Source organism: Phragmites australis, chromosome 12 (assembly GCF_958298935.1).
Source record: "Phragmites australis chromosome 12, lpPhrAust1.1, whole genome shotgun sequence".
Lineage (NCBI taxonomy): Eukaryota > Viridiplantae > Streptophyta > Magnoliopsida > Poales > Poaceae > Phragmites > Phragmites australis.
The window spans coordinates 10,030,790-10,049,868 of record NC_084932.1 but is presented as its reverse complement, the minus strand read 5'-3'; the positions used below and the strand labels follow the sequence as shown (position 1 = coordinate 10,049,868).

Sequence of the window (19,079 nt, the reverse complement as noted above, 5' to 3'; positions counted from 1 at the left end):
AAAACAAAATTATGAAGGGAACAAAGTGGTTTGGACAAATCTTTTTGTGGGGCAATTTTCTAGACTTTAGGTAATGGAACAAAACTAAACAAAGGGGATAACTGAGATTACCTAACGGGCAAACCTAGCTCTGATACCATATGATACGGGGATGCCCGATCTTCTGTAGGTAATATGATAAGTCGATTTGGTGCAGCTTCGATGTTGATGATCTAAAGATTTTAATCAGAACATATCAAAAACCCTCGCAACTACTACACCACTACTCCGTTGTTATCAACCATGCGAAGACACGGTTGACCTTGCCAAGAAAGCTTTTCCTGCCAGCAAATCGAGAACATAAGCAAGAATAAGTAGATACAATCTAAATATTACTAATTACCAATTAAGTACTCAAGTTGGGGTTCAATAAATCGATAGACAGTGAAATTGTCTAAAACAGAATAAACTAAGCTAAACCTAAGCCTAAACTATGACGGCTATTGTATATTTATAGGGGGACGTGGGAAGGTCAACTTAGGGTTATGCAGCTATAGAAAGAACCGTACACAACCTGGACTCTGACCCCGACACGATTATAAGATCTAACTAGGTCTAAAATGGTGGCACAATACATTATTTCTTTGACTCTGACTAAACTATAAGAAATATTCGATCAATCTCATATCCATTGGAAAGGGCTCATCGTAAGCTTTCCAGAATATCCAAGATCACTTAAAATGGACTTCATATGAGAGAGTTACGCCCGTTTTACTGACGTACTGTCATGAGACTCGACCACGACCATAACTAGAGCTCAGTCTCAAGTTTGAGTAGATTTGGCCTTTGAGGGGTGACGTATGGGCAAGGTTGTGGTGTTTCTCTCACATTCCTAAGCTCATGGCTCCTTCGGATACGATCAATGCAACCAATAATTCTGAAATCATACAAGGTCCGATTACAAGAGCACGTGCACGACAACTAGACCACCAGATGAACTCGTTTCTCACTGTTTATACTTTCTTGGATCAATTACTACTAAATTCTTAGACAAACCACTAATCACAGAAGAACTAACTGCTAGTATGCTACTATAGTAATTGGTTAAATGCTGGAAGCAGATGCCAAAATTTTGATGTAAAAGTGAACAAGAGATTCAACAGAAGGAGATAAACCACTAATCATAGAAGAACTAACTGCTAGTATGCTACTATAGTAATTTTTGGGTAGCATATAGTCGGTGTTTCAGGATCAAATTATCGGTTCTCAACCGATACCAGTGTGTTTCCATTTGGATTGGTTCATTTTTATATCCCAAGTCCATTCCTGTTTTCAGCTATCCTGTTTTCGAGAGAAAATATATAAGTAAAAACGGTTAAGTGGTTTTTCTGACCGTTCTTATTTGTTTCCATCCCTAGTGATATCATGTTGGTAGCATATATTAATTCTTGTTAATAACTGTAATGCTTTTTGTGGAAATTATGTGGAGATGCTCAAAAATATTATAGCTTCTACAAGATAAATTTAGGTTTATGCTATCGTATCGATTGCAATTTTGGCTTTTACCATCAATTTTGTAATATTTAGCATCATGTCACTGGTTCAAACCTTATTAGGCTTATATCACTAGTTAGATCGAATCAATGTCATAAACAAAATAATTTTTTTATCCAACCATGCCAACTAGTAGCAAAGACAAAATAAGTTTTCAAAATTAGTGACACAAACCGAATAATTATAAAAGCGATAGCAAAAACCAAAACTGCAATTGACACGATGACATAAACCTAAACTGATCCTCTTTGTTCGGTCAGATGTACATATCTTAGAGGTTTTTTTATTTTTATATTTTTTGATTAAAAATTTAAATAAATAGATTCCTCGTGAAAAAAATTGCAAAACTAGGCGCCTGCAGCCCCCTGAGAGGGTTGCAGCCCTCTGAGAGGGCGGTTAGGCCTGCTTACCACCCCCAAGAGGACGGGTGACCTAACCGCCCTCTCAGAGGGCGGCAAGGGTGCTAACCGCCCTCTCAGGGGGCAGGTAGGGCTCGGGAGGGCGGTTAGCAGCCTAGCCGCCCTCTGAGGGGGCGGTAATGGTATTTTTTTGCTAAAAATTGCAAAATTTTATGTTTTTTTGTCAAAATTTAAAATAGGGAATTTACAAATTTTGGAATTAAAAAGATTGAAGAGGAGTGAAAACAGTATACTGAGGAAGTGAGAATTTGGAGTAGGTTACGTAATTGTCGGAGAATAAAAAAATCAGTATTTGTGAACAAATTGTATAAGTGAAGCACTCGCAGCATATTACGCGGGTATGAGGTTGCGAACGGTGACAAACATAATATTAAACATACGGTGGAAAACATTACATGAGACTGTAACCACGATGACACGACAAGGAAAAGAAGGTGGTATGTACGGTTCGCACTAAGACCTACTTATTAGTGCGCTGCTCCTAGTCATAACATGCCTTAGGGAGTGGAAGTATGTCGGGTTACATTAGATACTCTCTACTGAGTGCATCTATGATATTTTCCTTTTTAGAGGGCATCGGGACCTACCGCCTTAGCACGGCGGGCTCTCTCCCGCTTCCTTGCCCTCTCAGCCTCCCGAGCCTGAGCCACGGTATGGTCGTGCGCCTCCTTCCTCATGCACTCTTCTTCCTCCCGCTTTAGGTGAAGTTCCTCTTGTTGTTGCTCGTACTCCCGACGTGCATAAGCTTCCCTTCTCCACCTCATGTTTATGTCGACCCACTGCTTCTGTTCCTCATTTTGCTCATTGTCGAGCCATTGAATAAAATTACAGAGCAGTGGAGGGGACTGAAGAAATAGAACAAGATGAGCAATTAGTAAACATGGTGCAAAATTGGCAAAGATGTGACTGATATTTGTTGCTATACCGGTGGATACTCATATGTTCCATGTTGAAGCTTGTCATATTCGTAGTTGGCACACATGAAGAAGCGCAGTCCATAGGTGTATGAGATGTCCTGCGACTCACGGAGCCTGCAACGGTCACCACAGAAGCACATCGGTAGTTTGATACCTTGAGGGATGAAAATCCACCAATGTTTCTATGGTGGGTTTGGTGGAGCTGAAGAAGACATTGCACTTGAGAGATCTGAGAAATGAGTGGTGCATCAACGTATGGAGGTTCGGCTATTTATGGTGGGGGAAGGCAGGAGTATTGGATTCGCTCTTGAAGAAAGGAGTGAGTGGAAGGGCTCAGATGGTGGTAGGAGCATTGAATTCCATCTTAAAGAATGGGAAAGTTGTGTCATTAATGATGGACAGAGATTCTGTGTGTATTGGTACCTGTGTTGTCATTTATTGTGTGGTAAAAGTTATCCGGTGTTGTCACTTCTTGTCTAAAGCCTGCGCAAGGAGACATGTTGTCATTTCATGGTTAAAATTCAGTAGTGTGGTTACTTATTGATTAAAGTTACACTCCCGACAGAATAAGAGAGCAGTCACTTCATGTATAAGTAGCTTTGTAAGATATACTTTTCTAGATCTGTCGTGAACGGTTCATACAAGGGTGAGGAAGATATAATGTAGCGTGTGGTCATGTCAGATTAAGAAATGCAACTAGCATGCCATCACATTGGAATAAGAAATGCAGTTACGACATGCTAAGTGGACCATGTGGACCATAAAGATTACACGCGTCTGAATACGTAAGAGTACATAGCGAATTGAATATGCATATGTAAGTTACAAAAACAAATGTAAAATCCTACTGCTGTCTCCCTCACTGCCGTCGGTCGTACCCCCTATCGTGGTCCCGATGCCGCTGGTTGACCCTCACGTGGCCCCTGGAGTAGGTGAGGGGGTCGGGTGGACCGACGTGTCTGGTAGGCCTAGTAGGGAGCACTGGTGTCGAGGCCTCGTCCTGCGTGGGCTGTGTTCGAAGTGGAGCACTGGGTACCTAGGACCGCTGGAGGACGTCGTAGTCAGTTGTGCCCCCGAAGAAGTCCCGAACGAGGTCGTACGCGGGGTCCGAGCCAGCCTCATCCTCTTGACTAGGATACAAGGACTGTGAAGGATCTGCTGGCGTCCATGTGTACTGGCTGGAGGGGCCTACGAACAAATAATTATATTAGATATGGACAATGTGGAAATGAAAGTAGTAGTAAAAAAATGCACAATTGTATCTGCATGGTATGCCGGTGCAGCAGAAAATGGCCAGACGGGCGTGGCGTAGTATGGCTCGAACAGTGCTGGTAGGATAGGGCGTGGGACAGCTGAAGACGGGTTGGCCTCATCACCGAAATAACCTGTGGACAACATTAGATGAATTGCTGAATATATTGAACACGGGGATGCAGTGGCGCCCAGTACCTGAGGGTGGACGCACAGGGCTCGGTCTACGAGGTTACGTCGAGGCTTGTGTAGGTGCACCTAATATTTATTTAATAATCATTGCACCAGTAAGAAATGAATATATTTCAATGCTGTGCGAATTAAAAATTCGTACCTATTTGCTCCGAGGCTGCATGACGTGGTAAAAGGGTTGTGTGGGTGCCGACACCAATGAACGGTGGTGCACATCTGACCTCTGGGACGACTCGGCGTGGACCCCACTAGACCTGGGAGGTGCTCCAGCTACATCTGTGGTGGACAGGCATGAAGTAAGCTTCAAGGCTCGCGCGGTCTTGTCGAACACCCGCTTGACAAAGCCCGCGACATCTGACGCACTAAGGTGCACCCCTTGCCTGAGACGGTCCATGGTACCAGCTGCATCCCTATGGATATCGTAAATGATATCGGCATGCGGATACAAACAAGAAAAAAATAATTTAAATGTACAGTTTTTGTTCCTCGAGTATGGACTACTGACTTGTAAGTAAAACATACCGCCAAAGCAGCGTCCTCATCCCAATGGACCAGATACGCCTCCGTAGTCGACGCAACGTGGGGCCGGACACACTCAGGGGTGTAGGTGACCCATGTGCGTGTACATGGAATGTACCAGCATAGGTAGTCGTTGAAGCTCCACTCGTCGAAGGGACGCGCCTCCTCCACGACATCCTGTAGCGCTTGAGCCCATGCTGAGGCGTATGGGGCCAAGCGATCTGCTCAGACGTTGCCAGCCAGCTGGTTTTTGTGTGTGTACCTGTAAATGAACCATGTTAACTATAATTCACAGTAAGACGAATGTTACAAAAATTTTAATTCTGTATATGTACCTATGGACGTGCACGGGGACAGTACGAATGTGGACGAGAGGGAATGCTTGGTGACGGCCAAACTGCCGCATGATGCAGTGCAATGAGTACTCCTCGATGTAGATGTCGAAAACAAGCAGTGCCGTCGTAAGCCAGTACTCCTCACTGCGGGTACACAACGGCGACAAACCCAAACCCGAACGGCCTTGGATGGCCAAGAAGCTGTACGGCTGCCAGACCACGTCGTCTGGACGTAGCCCGTCGAACTGCGACCAAAAATGCTCGTAAGCGCTGCGAGGCTGCTCATGCGCCCAGTGTGGCTATGTGACAAACATCGTTAGAATTCATTAGAAATAACATGCGTGCCAATGAAAGTGTTAACAAAAAGTACGTACCCGACGACGACACCAAAGTGAGGCCATGTAGGTGCGTCCTCCTCCGGCTCGCCATACCATTCCTTTGGGTACGGGGAGAGGTCCACCATTGGCCTGCCTATGGTGAACCGCTCGTAGGACCACAGCTGTAGAAGAAGTGGGCACCCAGCAAAAGTGGCAAGTGGCTCTTTCTTTGTGCACGTGTCGCAGAGCGCACGATACGTCGCAGCAAGGATAGCAAATGCCCAACTGAACTGCAGTACCTCCTCGCCATCAGCATCCGCTATCAACCTGGAGTACGCACAAGGGTCCTCGCAACCAGGTGGCCTTGGCCGCTAGTGAACATAACCCACCCAAACAGCCAAAACAGATAGTCCTCCAAATGCCTGGAGACTGAGTTTGCGTTGGCCTGCGGGTGCATGTACGCCGGCTGCAAATATGACAGGTGTCAATAATGATCATAACTAGATACTTGAATAGTAAATGAGAGGTTATATTGTACTGAACCTGAAATTGTAGGATCTACTTCTTCGTTGGCCCTCGTGCATCAGACAAGAACTCAGGCACGTAGGGGGTGCGTCGGCCTTCCGCTCAACCAGGCCAAAGCGCTGATGCATGATGTTGATCCAGTCAGCATCCATATCGATGACCCCAACCGCAGCTCCCACGCAAGGTAGAACTAAGAGGTAGGCTACGTCCTGCAAGGTCGGGGTCATCTCGCCTCACGGGAGGTGAAACGTATGTGTCTCCGGCCTCCATCGATCAACCAGTGTTGCTATCAGCGACCGGTCAAAATAGAAACGACGCGCCGTTGCCTCGAGGTTCTCCGTCGATTGGGCCTCAACCAAACGGCAAAGCGGTAGGAGTCCCGCCGCTGCCAACCTGAAAGTATCGAAGTACATCAATGATATGGCAATATATCAATCATATGGCAATTTCATATGAAAGTATCGAAGTACCTGTGCTTCCACCGATCGTCGATCGTAAGCAGCTCTCCAGGGCCACGTGGTCGGAACACTCCTAACTCCGTCTGGTGCTCGGCGGACAAGAAGCTGCGGTGCCTCTTGTCCACTGCAGGGTCCAGAAGCTCGGGGGTCGCAGGGTCCGCCATATCTGCATTTCAAAGACATGTACATTAATGCATTACTAGATGTAGACAGGAACAATATACATTGAATGCAAATTCACTTTACAACTATATGCAACATGAATATATTGCAACATGTACTTACAAATGAAGGTTCAAATGCTAGAAAGCGAAGTACAATTAAGACAACAAGCTACGCTAAATACAATCACACTACAACGCGTCATAATACTCACCTAGACAACAGGTGTATTTTTAGGACAATACTTATACGTGTGACCTGTTTCATTGCATCGACTGCATCGTTTGACCCTAGGACCTGCCTCAGATTCATCCATGTCGTTGCGAATCTGGCGAGTTTGTCGGTGGCCAGGTGCGTTCTTCATCTTTTCCAAATCAGGCACATAGATTTGTGAAGGCCCTGGATTACTTGTAAAAGTGTCAACAATGCCGTAACCATACATCTCATAATTCTAGGTGTTCAGTATTTGATCCTTCATGAAGTACTTTGAAACATATTGCCTGGAAAGCATATTGTGCTCCGCACACGCAGCTATGACGTGTATACAAGGTTTGTGGAGTAATTGTGGCTTCTGGCAACTACAAATGCATGTCCCACTCCTTAGCACACACTCTTGAACATGCCGCTCATATCTTCCACCCTCCGACCCTTATCCCGGCACAGAACACTGAACATATGCTCCACAGTCCACTCTTGATTTGCGCGATGCATGTGGGCCTTCTTTGGGCCTTCTCCATATACTCACATAGCATCCGTCTATACAGCATACGATTGTCCTCCATTACATTTTTAGCAGCTGCGTACCGATCAATAAAATACTTACAAGTCCCATGCAAAATGTCTTCTACAATTCCAACAAGTGAGATAGACCTCATTCCTCGCATGACCCAGTTATAAACCTCAGTAAGATTTGTTATCATTACTCCATACCTTGCCCCACCACTGTCGTACAGTAAAGCCCATTTTTTATTTGGCTCATTACGTATCCACTATGAAAAGCTCCTAATAGCTGATCCTGACCTCCTTACTATCTACGGAGTATCTGTTGGGAGAGGTCCAAGAGCTATCGGTTCATCACCAGTTGCTGCAGCCTCCGCTGTTTGTTTTAGAGTTAGTTCGTCCAGTCTTGCCCATAGGGTATTGAACTTTTGTTGCTAGTTTTGACTGTATAACTTTTTGAAGAGCTTCATCAACTCTTTGTTTTTGAACTGTCTGTAGAAGTTCGCGCCCAAATGGCGCATGCACCACCTGCTCTTCAGGTCGGGCCACTGTGCTGCTATACCCCATCGAACACTACCATGTTGCATATCCAGCAAAGCCTGCAACAACCCTGCATATCTATCATGAATCAGACACACATCTGACCGGTCAAGAACAATAGCATGTTTCACCCGCTCAAGGAACCAATACCAGCTGTCCCCGTTCTCACTCTCCACGAAAGCAAACCCTAATGGCAGGACTTGGTTGTTACCGTTGACCCCAATTGCAGACAATATATGTCCTTTGTACTTCTCAGTCAGGAATGTTCCATCCAGGCATATGATGGGTCGACAATACCGAAATGCTTTGATGGTTGCAGCGAATGCAAAGAAAGCACGCTGTAATACTCGTTTCCCGCTGTACTCCGCATCAGTCGAGGGGTAATACTTGATATCATAGTAGCTGCCTGGGTTCCTTCCATAAATTATGGCTAATTGACGAGGTAGATTGTGATATTAATCTTCATATGTTCCGAACCTCATCTCAATAGCCTTCTTTTCGCCCTCCATGCCTTCGTATAGTTTATTGTGTACTGGAACCTTTGCTCAATAGCACGGATTATTGATCGTGGCTCATACCTTAGGTTATCCACAATCTCCCCATACATAACATTAGCAATAAACGTAGATGACAGGTTCTGGTGGGCGAACTCTATTTTCTCAATGTGACAATTATGTTCCTTGACTATTGAGCACTGCCAGTAGTCTACCCATTTCACTCTGAATGCGTGCACCCGCCAAGGATATTGAGGCACCAAACACTTCACATCATACTCCCTTTTACTGGATTTAACAACCTTGAACTGTCTCCGAGGAGATAGCGATTAGAATTTAACTGCATCAATAACTGCCTCATTTATAGGGTACATAGCACCCTGAGACACCTCATTCTCTTGGTACTGCCACGGTGTCCGATCAGCCTCGCTAACCACCAGCTTTAAAAATTTATGATCTCTCCACTCTGCAAGTACTGGAGCATTACCCTCCTCGTCAGATGAATCCCCATCGGCAAGGCCTTCCTTCAACTCTTGATCCTCCAACTCCATCTCTTCAATGATGCAAGGGATATGCTCCCCTTCATCAGCTACACTCATCGGTTGCATCTCAGGAATATCTCCAAAATCTGCCTTAGTCCCGAGATTAACCGGGTCTGATTCATCTTCCACTGCCTCACTTGATCCTGCTACTGCTTCTGCAGAGTTCACCTCCATTTGATCTTTCAGGTACGCCTCAGCTAACAAAACCAGAGGCAGGCCACGTTCACAAGATATATATGCCTCCAAGTTGATGTGGCTTCGATCAGAACAAGCTCGCCAAAGTATCCATGACTAGCACGACTGAGGACAGCTTTCAGCTTCAGCTCATATTGCTGCAGATCCAGTTGGAAAAACCGCATGAGCCATTTGCACACACCCGCAATGGTACTCTCATTAGCTTTACTAAGACCCTTAACGACATGACGAAATCCAGACAGATCTACATCGTTAGGACCGTACCTAATTTTACCCTCACCATAATATATCTGAAAAATTAATTTATCTACCATCCCTGGAAACATCCGCAAATATAACCAATGTTAAGACCGACGAACTATATTTCTCAGTATCGGAGATAAAAAAATTTACCGACACCAATTCATACATAACAATAGATTTTCAATAATAACCCTACCCAAACTTACCTACAAATATTACTCTATACAATCTACATTTAATAGCTATCCTACCATGTCAGAATTAATCTTCAGAGTATACTACCATTTTCTAAACGCTACATCCTAGGTCATACTATTATCATACAGTGCTAGCTCATATGTCACACAATACAACCGTACAATTATTACTCTATAAAATCTACATATTCAAAACTAACATACTACAAAAAATATTCTGTATTTAATTGCTGTCCTACCATGTTGTAAGTAATATTGATAATTTTATACTAAATACAGCATTTTCTAAACCGTAGGTCATACATGTCTAAACCCTATGTCATATAGTGCTACTGTACTAATTAACAACAATAAGTATACAAGAACTTACCAGAAAGTGATCTTCAAATCCGCGGATCAAATACAGCAGGGCTTTACCGCGCTCTCTTCCTCTCCTCTCCATCCTCTTCAAAGTTTTTTCTTTTATCGAAAAAATATGAATTTTACATAATTTTAGGGTCTTTTATAGAGGAGGGAGCAAAGGGTGGAGGCGGGTGGGTGCGGGCGGGCAGCCCCCTTACCGCCCCTTGAGAGGGCGGTAAGGAGCCGTACCCACCCTCTTAGGGGGCGATAAGGGGTTGGCTCGAGGCGGGCACCTTCTTGCCGCCCTCTGAGGGGGCGGTTAGATCACTCGTCCTTCTAGGAACGGTAAAGGGGCCTAACTGCCCTCTCAGAGGGCTGCAGTGTTAGTTTTACAATTTTTTTCACGAGAAATATATTTATTTAAATTTTTAATAAAAAAATAAAAAAATAAAAAACTCCATATCTTAAGCCATTTCCACTAGGCCTTCCCCTTCTAACCCAACCCACAGGCCCAGCCCATTCACGCAGTGGCTGACGCAGCGCAAGCCTTTTCATCTTAAGCCCTCGAGTAACCTAACCCTCCGCCGTCCGCGCGCATCTCACGCTGAGGGACCCCACATCCAGCAGGATGCCAACGGTTGCACGGAATGCGGGGCCCACGAGTCAGCGACACCAGGTAGGGGGTGCGTTGTCGCTTCAAACCGTCGAGGAGTTCAAAGCAAAAGAGATGCCAAAACCGAACGCCACGCGTGCTCGCTCGCTCCTCTTCTTTTTTTTTTTCTTTCTTTCTCTCCACGACTTGCTCTCTCCTCTCTCTCGCCCTCGTCGTTGCCCTGCTCGAAGCCGCGGCGATCGCATCGAGTCGGAGGAGGAACTCCCCCCGCTCTCAGGGCCTTCCAGAAGCTTCCAAAAGGGGGAGGAGATGCAGGGCGCCAGCCACATGCTCCTCGAGGAGCCGATCCGCCTCGCCTCCGTCCTCGTCCCCACCAAGCCCGTACGCGTCCTCACCTCACCTCGCCTCCATTTCTCTCGCTCCTCGCCTCCGATGGATGTCGCGCTTGAATCGACCGTGCCTCTGCGGCGTGCGTGCGTTGGCCGGCTCGAAGCTCTTCACCTGGGTGCGGCGAATCGTGTGTTTGGTCGGTCGGTTGGTTTTATTCGACTCGATTCGATTTGGTGCGCGGAGATGCGGAGAGAGTGTGGGGTCCGCGGAAATGTAGGTGATCCATTTCACGATCGATGCGTGCGACTCGCGTCGCGCAGGAGGGAGGCCGCGCGGGGTGGGGTTTAGTGGTAGGGTCAAGTTGCGTGCGACACCCTGTGATGGCACAGATTTGTTGAAATGGTGTGGAATTTGTGATTGAGAGGATTTGATAAGCTTTAGCATAATTGCATTGAAACATTGATTGCTGAAACGAAACATCGATTTGGTCTCGAGGATGACGTATATGGCCCTTACGCCTTGCCGTGTTTACCTGTGCAGAAAGTATTCCCATCCCTCACCAAGATTGTTGGGACGCTTGGGCCCAACTCGCACTCAGTCGAGGTTATTGAACAATGCCTCACCGCTGGAATGTCAGGTTTGAGTTTGGACACAACTTACTCAGTAACTGGATTTAATTTATTTGCAACAGGACTAGTCTTGTGATTCTGTTGTGATTGTTTACATTACTCAATAGTGATGGTGATATGTGTATGTTTCCTTTTACAGTTGCACGGTTCGATTTCTCATGGATGGATGCTACTTATCACCAGGAGGCCGTTGACAATCTGAGGAAAGCGGCACACAATGTCAAGAAGTTGTGCCCTGTAAGTTGGCACTTGACAGCTTCATATTCAAATATTAACATTTCAGAACATGATTGGTGAACTATCTTTTGGTGTGCAAACATTGATACGGTTGAGCATACAGTAACTAGAATATCGGGAAAATGTGTCTGTTCTACTTAATAGTTACCTTCCAAAAAAGAGAAAAAATATAGCTACATAATACTTTATGTCACATTATGGATCAATATTTTTTTTCACTTCTGACTTTCTTGGTGGGGTGTTTTATGGTTTACACATTTAAATCAGTTTCAAGGTAACATGTTTTTTTTATTATTGAAATTTGGTTTCTAGGTAAAAAGTGAACTTTCACCAGACTTTTGTAATGCCACTTATGAAATCATTTTGGTCTTCTAATGCGTAATGGGCATACGGAGAATAGTAAATGCTTAGATCCATACACATCAGATTTTCCCCATTTTCTGTAGATGCCGATGTAGAGCATGTTCCTTTCTTTAAAAAAATGCTTCCCATGTTCTTGGTTAATTTATTTTTATTCATGCTTCTATTTACTTTATGTTGTTAGCTATGGAATTGTCCAAAACTCTTTGACACATGGGATTTCCGCTTTACAGTTTTCCTATGTCAAAGTTTCCATTTGTCATTCCATATGCATACATCTTGCAATGTGAAAGGCTCGAATTTTTGAAAAATGATTTATTCACTGGAACTTGGTGAAATATAATGGAGCTTCTGGCTTCAGCAGTGACATAGGAGATGACATAAGTAAAGAATTGCTGCTCTTGTATCATGAAATTAATCTAATTTACCATTTGTGATACGTTGTCAGAATGTCTTCTATTGGGTCTGGACTTAGACATGTTTTCTGAAATAATTGACAAAAATGTGAACTTTCTGTTTGGACTGGTTGTGGCAATGGTAAATGTTAGTTTAGTTTGTCCATTTTTGATATACACCATATTCGGAAATGCCTGTTTAGATTTGCTTTATGTACATACTAATTTCCGTGCTATTCTTTAATTTATTTATTTTTCTTGAGCTAGCATACTGAAATTCTTTCTAGCTTTTGGAACATTCATGCCTTTTAACTTTTTCATTTTGGTTGGCTTTGTCCATTCTTCTAATGCTATTGTACTGGTATGTGTTGCCTTTGTTTTCTACTTTTGAGATTGATGTTAAGAGGCATACCATATCAATATCTAACTTGGTTTATTATATATATAGGTAATGCTGGATACACTGGGTCCAGAAATTCAAGTTCATAATTCCACTGGTGGGCCAATTGAGTTGAAAGCTGGGAATCATGTCATCATAACTCCAGATCTTTCTAAAGCTCCCTCTGCTGAGATCCTACCAATCAAATTTGGTAATCTTGCAAAAGTAAGTGGATATTGCGGACAATTTATTATTTGAATTGTTAATGTATTATTTATACTTGAAATATTGCATTTTGTGTTACTGCATCAGGTAGAATTGAAGGTATTTGCGCAGTAGTAAGAAACCTTTTTAAAAAAAAATTATATTGTGTCAGTGAAATACCTTGTAGTAACCGTTTCTATAGACTTTTCATAATCAAAATCTTGGAGATATCGCATATTTAACTATATTGCCCTTCTGTGAATTCAGGCTGTGAAGAAGGGTGATACTCTTTTCATGGGTCAATATCTCTTCACAGGAAGTGAAACAACATCTGTGTGGCTTGAGGTATGTGGATTTGTAAATGCTTCTCAATTACATGCCATTCTGCAGTATTTACATTTTCTTGTGTGATTTACTCTGCAGGTTCTGGAGACTTCTGGTGAAAATGTGAATTGTCTTGTGAAGAACACAGCTACACTTGCTGGCCCCATTTTCACTTTGCATGTTTCACGAGTCCACATCAGTTTGCCGACTTTGAGCGAATATGATAAACAAGTAATGTGGACCGCCTTTAAGTTTCTTTTTATCACTGGGGTTTATATTGTCATTACATTTTTTTACTTTACATTTTGCCTGTACAAAAGATTTAGGCAAACAGCTTTTTTGTACAGTAGTAACGATGGTTCAATTTCAGGTATTCTGTTATTTATATTTTCATTCGATATTAACTCAACCGGAGAAATTATATGATTTCTTAAGAGAAAGAGAACACTTTTGCTGGTTGGCCTGTCACAAGTTAATATGCTGCAAGTATGAAAGATTTGTGTTGCTGTCACAGCATGTAAACACAACTATCAAGCCACATGTGAACATGATATCTTTTGTTTCTTTCTGATGTTCACTCTGTTGTTAAGTCTCTAGCTGCAGATTCATCAAACCAATTTCCTTAAAGTTAAACACTGAATTCTTTAGATATTACTTTATTCTTTGTTCCCAAGTTGTGTTTGACACATATCTGTGTACAAGTGCATATTGATGCTGTTATATCTTTTCAAGATTGTCCTGAGTACAGTTTTCTTGAAATAGGTCATTTCAACTTGGGGTTCACATAACAACGTTGACATTATATCGCTTTCCCATACCCGCTCCGCTGAGGATGTCAGGGAGGTGAGTTTTCTTTCCTAATTATGCTACTATTGCACTTAAATTAAACATTCAGTTGAATACTATATCACCCTCCTACTCCTTTGTTTTCCTTTTATGTTTTTTTTTCCTAGTAAATTATTTATCTGCGGCTTTCATGTGATGTTGATTCCACTAGGAAAAACAGAAATTGGTTGGTGCCCGGAGAAACTCAATACAAATAATATGTTGATCAATTTGTTTGATCTTTGCATTATATTTCATAGATATGGTGTTAGTGTGTAACTGTTTCTCCCTTTATCTGAGGCCACACATTCTTCGTACCATTATAAGCTATTCTTGCTATCCTCATGATAGTCTTGGATACACTTTTGATCCCCAGATATTTGTGGTATGCAGCTTAGAGCCTTTTTACAATCACATGACCTTCATGACACACAGATATATGCGAAAGTCGAAAATTCTGAGGTAATTCTCATGCTTTTATGAAGATACTGCTGTCAGTTTCATTGCTATGTTGTGATTATTGCATTGTGTATTTCTTGCTAGGGTTTGGATCATTTTGATGAAATTATCGCAGAGGCAGATGGTGTCATTATGTCTCGAGGAGACCTTGGAATCGACCTTCCACCAGAAAATGTAAATTCTGATCTTTCATAAAATCTCCATTGTTTATCCCTATTCATAAAATCCCCATTGTTTATCCCTAGCATGTTATCAGATATGTCTATATTCATGTCTATGAATTAAGCCTTGCGATAGTACTCAATTGTTAACTAATACAGTGATATAAATACAACACAATCTCCATTATTATGGTGCAAAAGTCCACCATTTATATGCTTATAAATGTCCAGTTCTAGTGTCTCATTTGGTTCTTATAGGCTGCAGAAACTCCTGGAAATACTGCTGCAACCTTTAGTGTCTGTGCAGAATTTGTATAAGTGTTATTTATAACTGCGTATCATTCTTGCTGTGTCATAACATGTTTACTTTTGACCCTTCAGGTTTTCATGTTCCAAAAAACAGCTATTCAGAAATGCAATCTGGAGGGTAAACCTGTGATCATCACTAGGGTTGTGGACAGCATGATTGACAACCTACGCCCTACACGTGCGGAGGCAACTGATGTTGCAAATGCTGTCCTAGATGGTCTGTGAACATTCACTACATTTCATTATTTCAACCACTATATGAATGCCATACTTATTTCCTGTGCTGTTCAAATTCCAGGAACTGATGGTATTTTGCTTGGTGCGGAGACACTTCGAGGGCTTTATCCTGTTGACACAGTGAGTACTGTGGGAAGAATATGTGCGGAAGTATGTCTCTTCTTATTTAAGAATAAATTGTAATAGAACCATTGGAAATAATTGACTGATCAATGATAAATCCACTAGGCTGAGACCGTGTATAACCAGCCACTTCAGTTCAAGAAAGTAATGAGGCATGTAGGTGACCCAATGCCCCATGAGGAATCCGTGGCATCAGCAGCGGTAAATACTGTTAGTTCATTGGTAACAGATACAATTTTTCTAATCTAGAATATTAATGACCAACCATTGTTCACTCTTTATCTCTAGGTTCGTTCTGCAATGAAAGTAAAAGCTGTTGCAATTGTTGTGTTCACATTCTCAGGGAGAGCTGCTAGGTGCTCTACATTACTCCCAATGCCTCACTAAACAAGTTCCCGTCATATAAAGCAACTAATTCACTTTATGCTTATCTGTCTGCAGGTTAGTTGCTAAGTACAGGCCGCCAATGCCAGTTTTAGCAGTCATCTTCCCACGTGAAGGGTCTGATCCATCAAAGTGGCGTTCTTATGGCACAACGCAGGTAACTAACTTTCATATCTCTAGATTTAATTGAGTTTCATTCTTTCATAATTTTTAATTGAGTTTCATTCTTTCACCATCTGCAAAATTATATTTTTCCATTGTTGAATCACTTTCAGGCAAGGCAATGTTTTGCAGTAAGAGGCGTGTACCCTTTAATGGGGAGTACTGATGAGGTATGTATGCAGCTGTTACTTGCTAATATTATTACTTGCTAATATTATTACTTGCTAATATTAGAGCTATGTAAAAATAGAAGTAATCAGGTATCTTTGAACTCTGCAACAGGCTGAAACTGGTGGGCTGACAAAGGAAGAGTATGGGATAAAACTTGCGCTGAACTATGGTCGGTCAGTCGGTATAGTAAAGCCTTTTGACAGGGTGATAATTTTTGAAAAGATTGGTGATTCTTCTGTTGTTAAGATCATTGAGTGCGACGATTCTTAAGCATTAGACACACCACACTCCCGTGCAATTGTTTCATGTTTGTATGGGATTACCTTTTCTCTCTTTCACTTTAACCAGAGATGACTAGAGAGTACAGCATATTCCCCAGTTGTCTTGTTAGGCGCTTTTGCCCCTTTGTTATCTTTTGACTCAATAAACCAAGATTATTGTCCCAGAGAATTATACTGGAATTATGATTTGAGGACACAAATATACCGATGAGTTACCGTCTTGTTCTATTTGACATTACAAATATAGGATTATATAATGTCCGAAAAGACAATCTTATCATCAGTTAATTTACCTATATCTTCCTGCAAGCTTGCTGCTGCTGACATGCTGCCGTCAGTACTGCTCCTTGAAGAACACAGCGTAGATGATGCAGCAGACGGAGAAGATGATGATGACGATGTCGACGGTGAGCGCGGTCATGGCCTGGTCGCTGAGCTTCATGTTCTTGCCGCCGAGGCGATCGACCATGTCCGGCACGGACTTGTAGCTCTGGAGGTCCTGCTCGTAGGGGTCCTCGAGGCGGGACCTGAGCTGCTGCAGGCGTCGGCTCTCGGCCTCCTGCGCCAGCGTCCAGTCGTAGAACCGCCGGGTCTCCTCCTTGCTGAGCACGTTGTACACCTCGCGGAGGCGGATGAACTTCTCCGACGCCGACTTGAGCGGCAGCGTCGTCGTGTCCGGGTGGTACTCCTTGGACAGCCGCCGGTACGCCGCCTTGATCTCCTCTATGTCCGCCTGAGGTGCTACCCCCAGGAACCTGGTTGGGTTAGTTTACATAGCCATTAGGAACATACTGAGCTGAAGAACACTATCCTGGAAAGAGTTTAGCGCTTGTTTTTCTAAAAAAATAAATCCATCAGGAGGATAATAATTGAGATCGATTGAATTTCCGCTACGATCCAGAAGTACTGTAGATAAGAACGGCATTTGTGCTCTGTTTTTCTACCTACAGGCCTTCTACTTGTGCTAGAATTTCAATTTGGATTGGAGATCGAACTCAACTGGTAGTGAGACTCGGATGGGTTGTTGATGAGGTCGGCGAACCTCCCTCCCAAAGGCTCGCTGCTCCTGCCGCGGCCGTCGTCGCCGTCCTTCTTGGCGTTCCCTCCTATCCACCCTTCGTCCGGGTCTGACCAGTGTATTCGCGTGTCCACCGTTTTCTTCTTCCCTTGTCCCGCCGCCCCCGCGGCCGGCTCGGCGTCCGGCGAGCTACCTGCCGCAGCGGCGACGACGACGACGTTTGTGCGCCGCCGGCTGCGAGCTTGGTTCCGGTCGAGGGAGGGCATGAAGGGGCGAGAGGTCGTGGATGCTGCCATGAGGGAGGAGTGTGTGCTTGTGCGCACCGGCACCGGGGAGTATTCGAGGTTATGGACGGGACTACGGGAGCTGAGCCTGAGGTGTCAGTACGTGCGAGTGTGGTAGGAAGGCGATGAGGTGGGACCTACCAGGGATACGGTTTCTTACATCGAATTACCTTTGAAAGGTCATTGACATTTGTCTGACATGGAATTTTTACTTTTGACCCTTTATGAAAACAATTTTATACTTCCAGAAAACTTTGTTTAAAAATGGACCTTTAGCACATCGCCATGACCTTTGGCGTTATTAGCCCATTGCTCAGTGTCACCACATTTAGTGCCGTTCTTTGCCACGTAAAATGTGTGTTGGAATGTCAGCACGATGCCAAAGACCATGGTGCCGTAGGTCAAAGGTACGGCATCACGCCTAAAGGGTTCCACTTCTTTTTCTGTTTTCTCTCTCTCACTTTTCCCATCGCCGCTCGAGCCGACACCCTGCAACATGTGTTGTTGCGCCGATGCGTCGTGCCGCCCTGCAAGCTCCCCTCTCGCCTGGCGCATGTGCCCAGAACGGTCAACGCCGACATCGCCCCATTGAAAGGATCGAATGGCCCCAAAAAAGGGGTAAATTGGGTTATTAAAAATTTACTCATACCGAATTCTAGAACAAGTAGTAACCTTAGTCTAGATAAATTGAAATATGACTATACGATCAAACTAGACGGATGCATGAAAAATAAGTAAGCTAGAACACAAAGTAAATGTGGAAAGTAAAACTTGCAAGGAAGTAAAATATTTGAATGTAAATACGAGAAAGTAATGAGATAGACAAGAAAACACCGATTTTTTCCTAAGGTATCGAAGAGTTGGCACTCTCTCCTAATCCTCGTTGGAGAATCCACAAAAGATATTGCTCCACCTTGAGTCACAAAGTCTCAAGTGCTCACTTATGATTGTCACTTCTCCATCTCCAGATTGGTGGGAATCAAACTAAGCATATAGCTCTTTCCAGTTCTCCTACAAGAACTCCGAGAGCTCACCGAGACACCTTCAATCACCAAAAACTGGCTAGATGTTGCCAACCACCAAGAGTAACAAGCCAATAGCTTCACTTGACAAAGCTCAAGCCGAGACTACAGCTATATGCACACTTGCTACTCTCCAAACACTAAATATGTCATTAAACTTTAATTGAGAACTTTGGAATTCACTCAACTGCACTCTCTTGCTTCTTGATGACACACACATCGTGTGAGCTCTTCTGGGGTCGCAAGAGAGCCAACTGAAACCAAGTAAGGG

The 19,079-nt window shown here is 43.5% G+C and overlaps 2 protein-coding genes across 2 annotated transcripts; one reads left to right on the top strand and one right to left on the bottom strand.

Annotated features, from left to right (window-relative positions):
- Positions 1 to 10,641: 10,641 nt before the first annotated feature.
- LOC133886702 (pyruvate kinase 1, cytosolic-like) lies at positions 10,642 to 16,682 on the top strand. Its single transcript, XM_062326491.1, has 16 exons — positions 10,642 to 10,895; positions 11,385 to 11,481; positions 11,613 to 11,710; positions 12,914 to 13,069; positions 13,316 to 13,393; positions 13,472 to 13,603; positions 14,135 to 14,215; positions 14,591 to 14,659; positions 14,741 to 14,830; positions 15,199 to 15,343; positions 15,425 to 15,513; positions 15,592 to 15,687; positions 15,775 to 15,842; positions 15,928 to 16,027; positions 16,146 to 16,202; positions 16,315 to 16,682. Exons 1-16 carry the CDS (start codon positions 10,824 to 10,826, stop codon positions 16,471 to 16,473), a joined length of 1,587 nt encoding a protein of 528 aa, XP_062182475.1. The 5' UTR covers positions 10,642 to 10,823; the 3' UTR covers positions 16,474 to 16,682.
- LOC133886703 (NAD(P)H-quinone oxidoreductase subunit T, chloroplastic) lies at positions 16,671 to 17,895 on the bottom strand. The gene is made up of 2 exons (XM_062326492.1): positions 17,485 to 17,895; positions 16,671 to 17,239 (listed from the first exon to the last, which is right to left on the bottom strand). Exons 1-2 carry the CDS (start codon positions 17,796 to 17,798, stop codon positions 16,819 to 16,821), a joined length of 735 nt encoding a protein of 244 aa, XP_062182476.1. The 5' UTR covers positions 17,799 to 17,895; the 3' UTR covers positions 16,671 to 16,818.
- Positions 17,896 to 19,079: the final 1,184 nt, after the last annotated feature.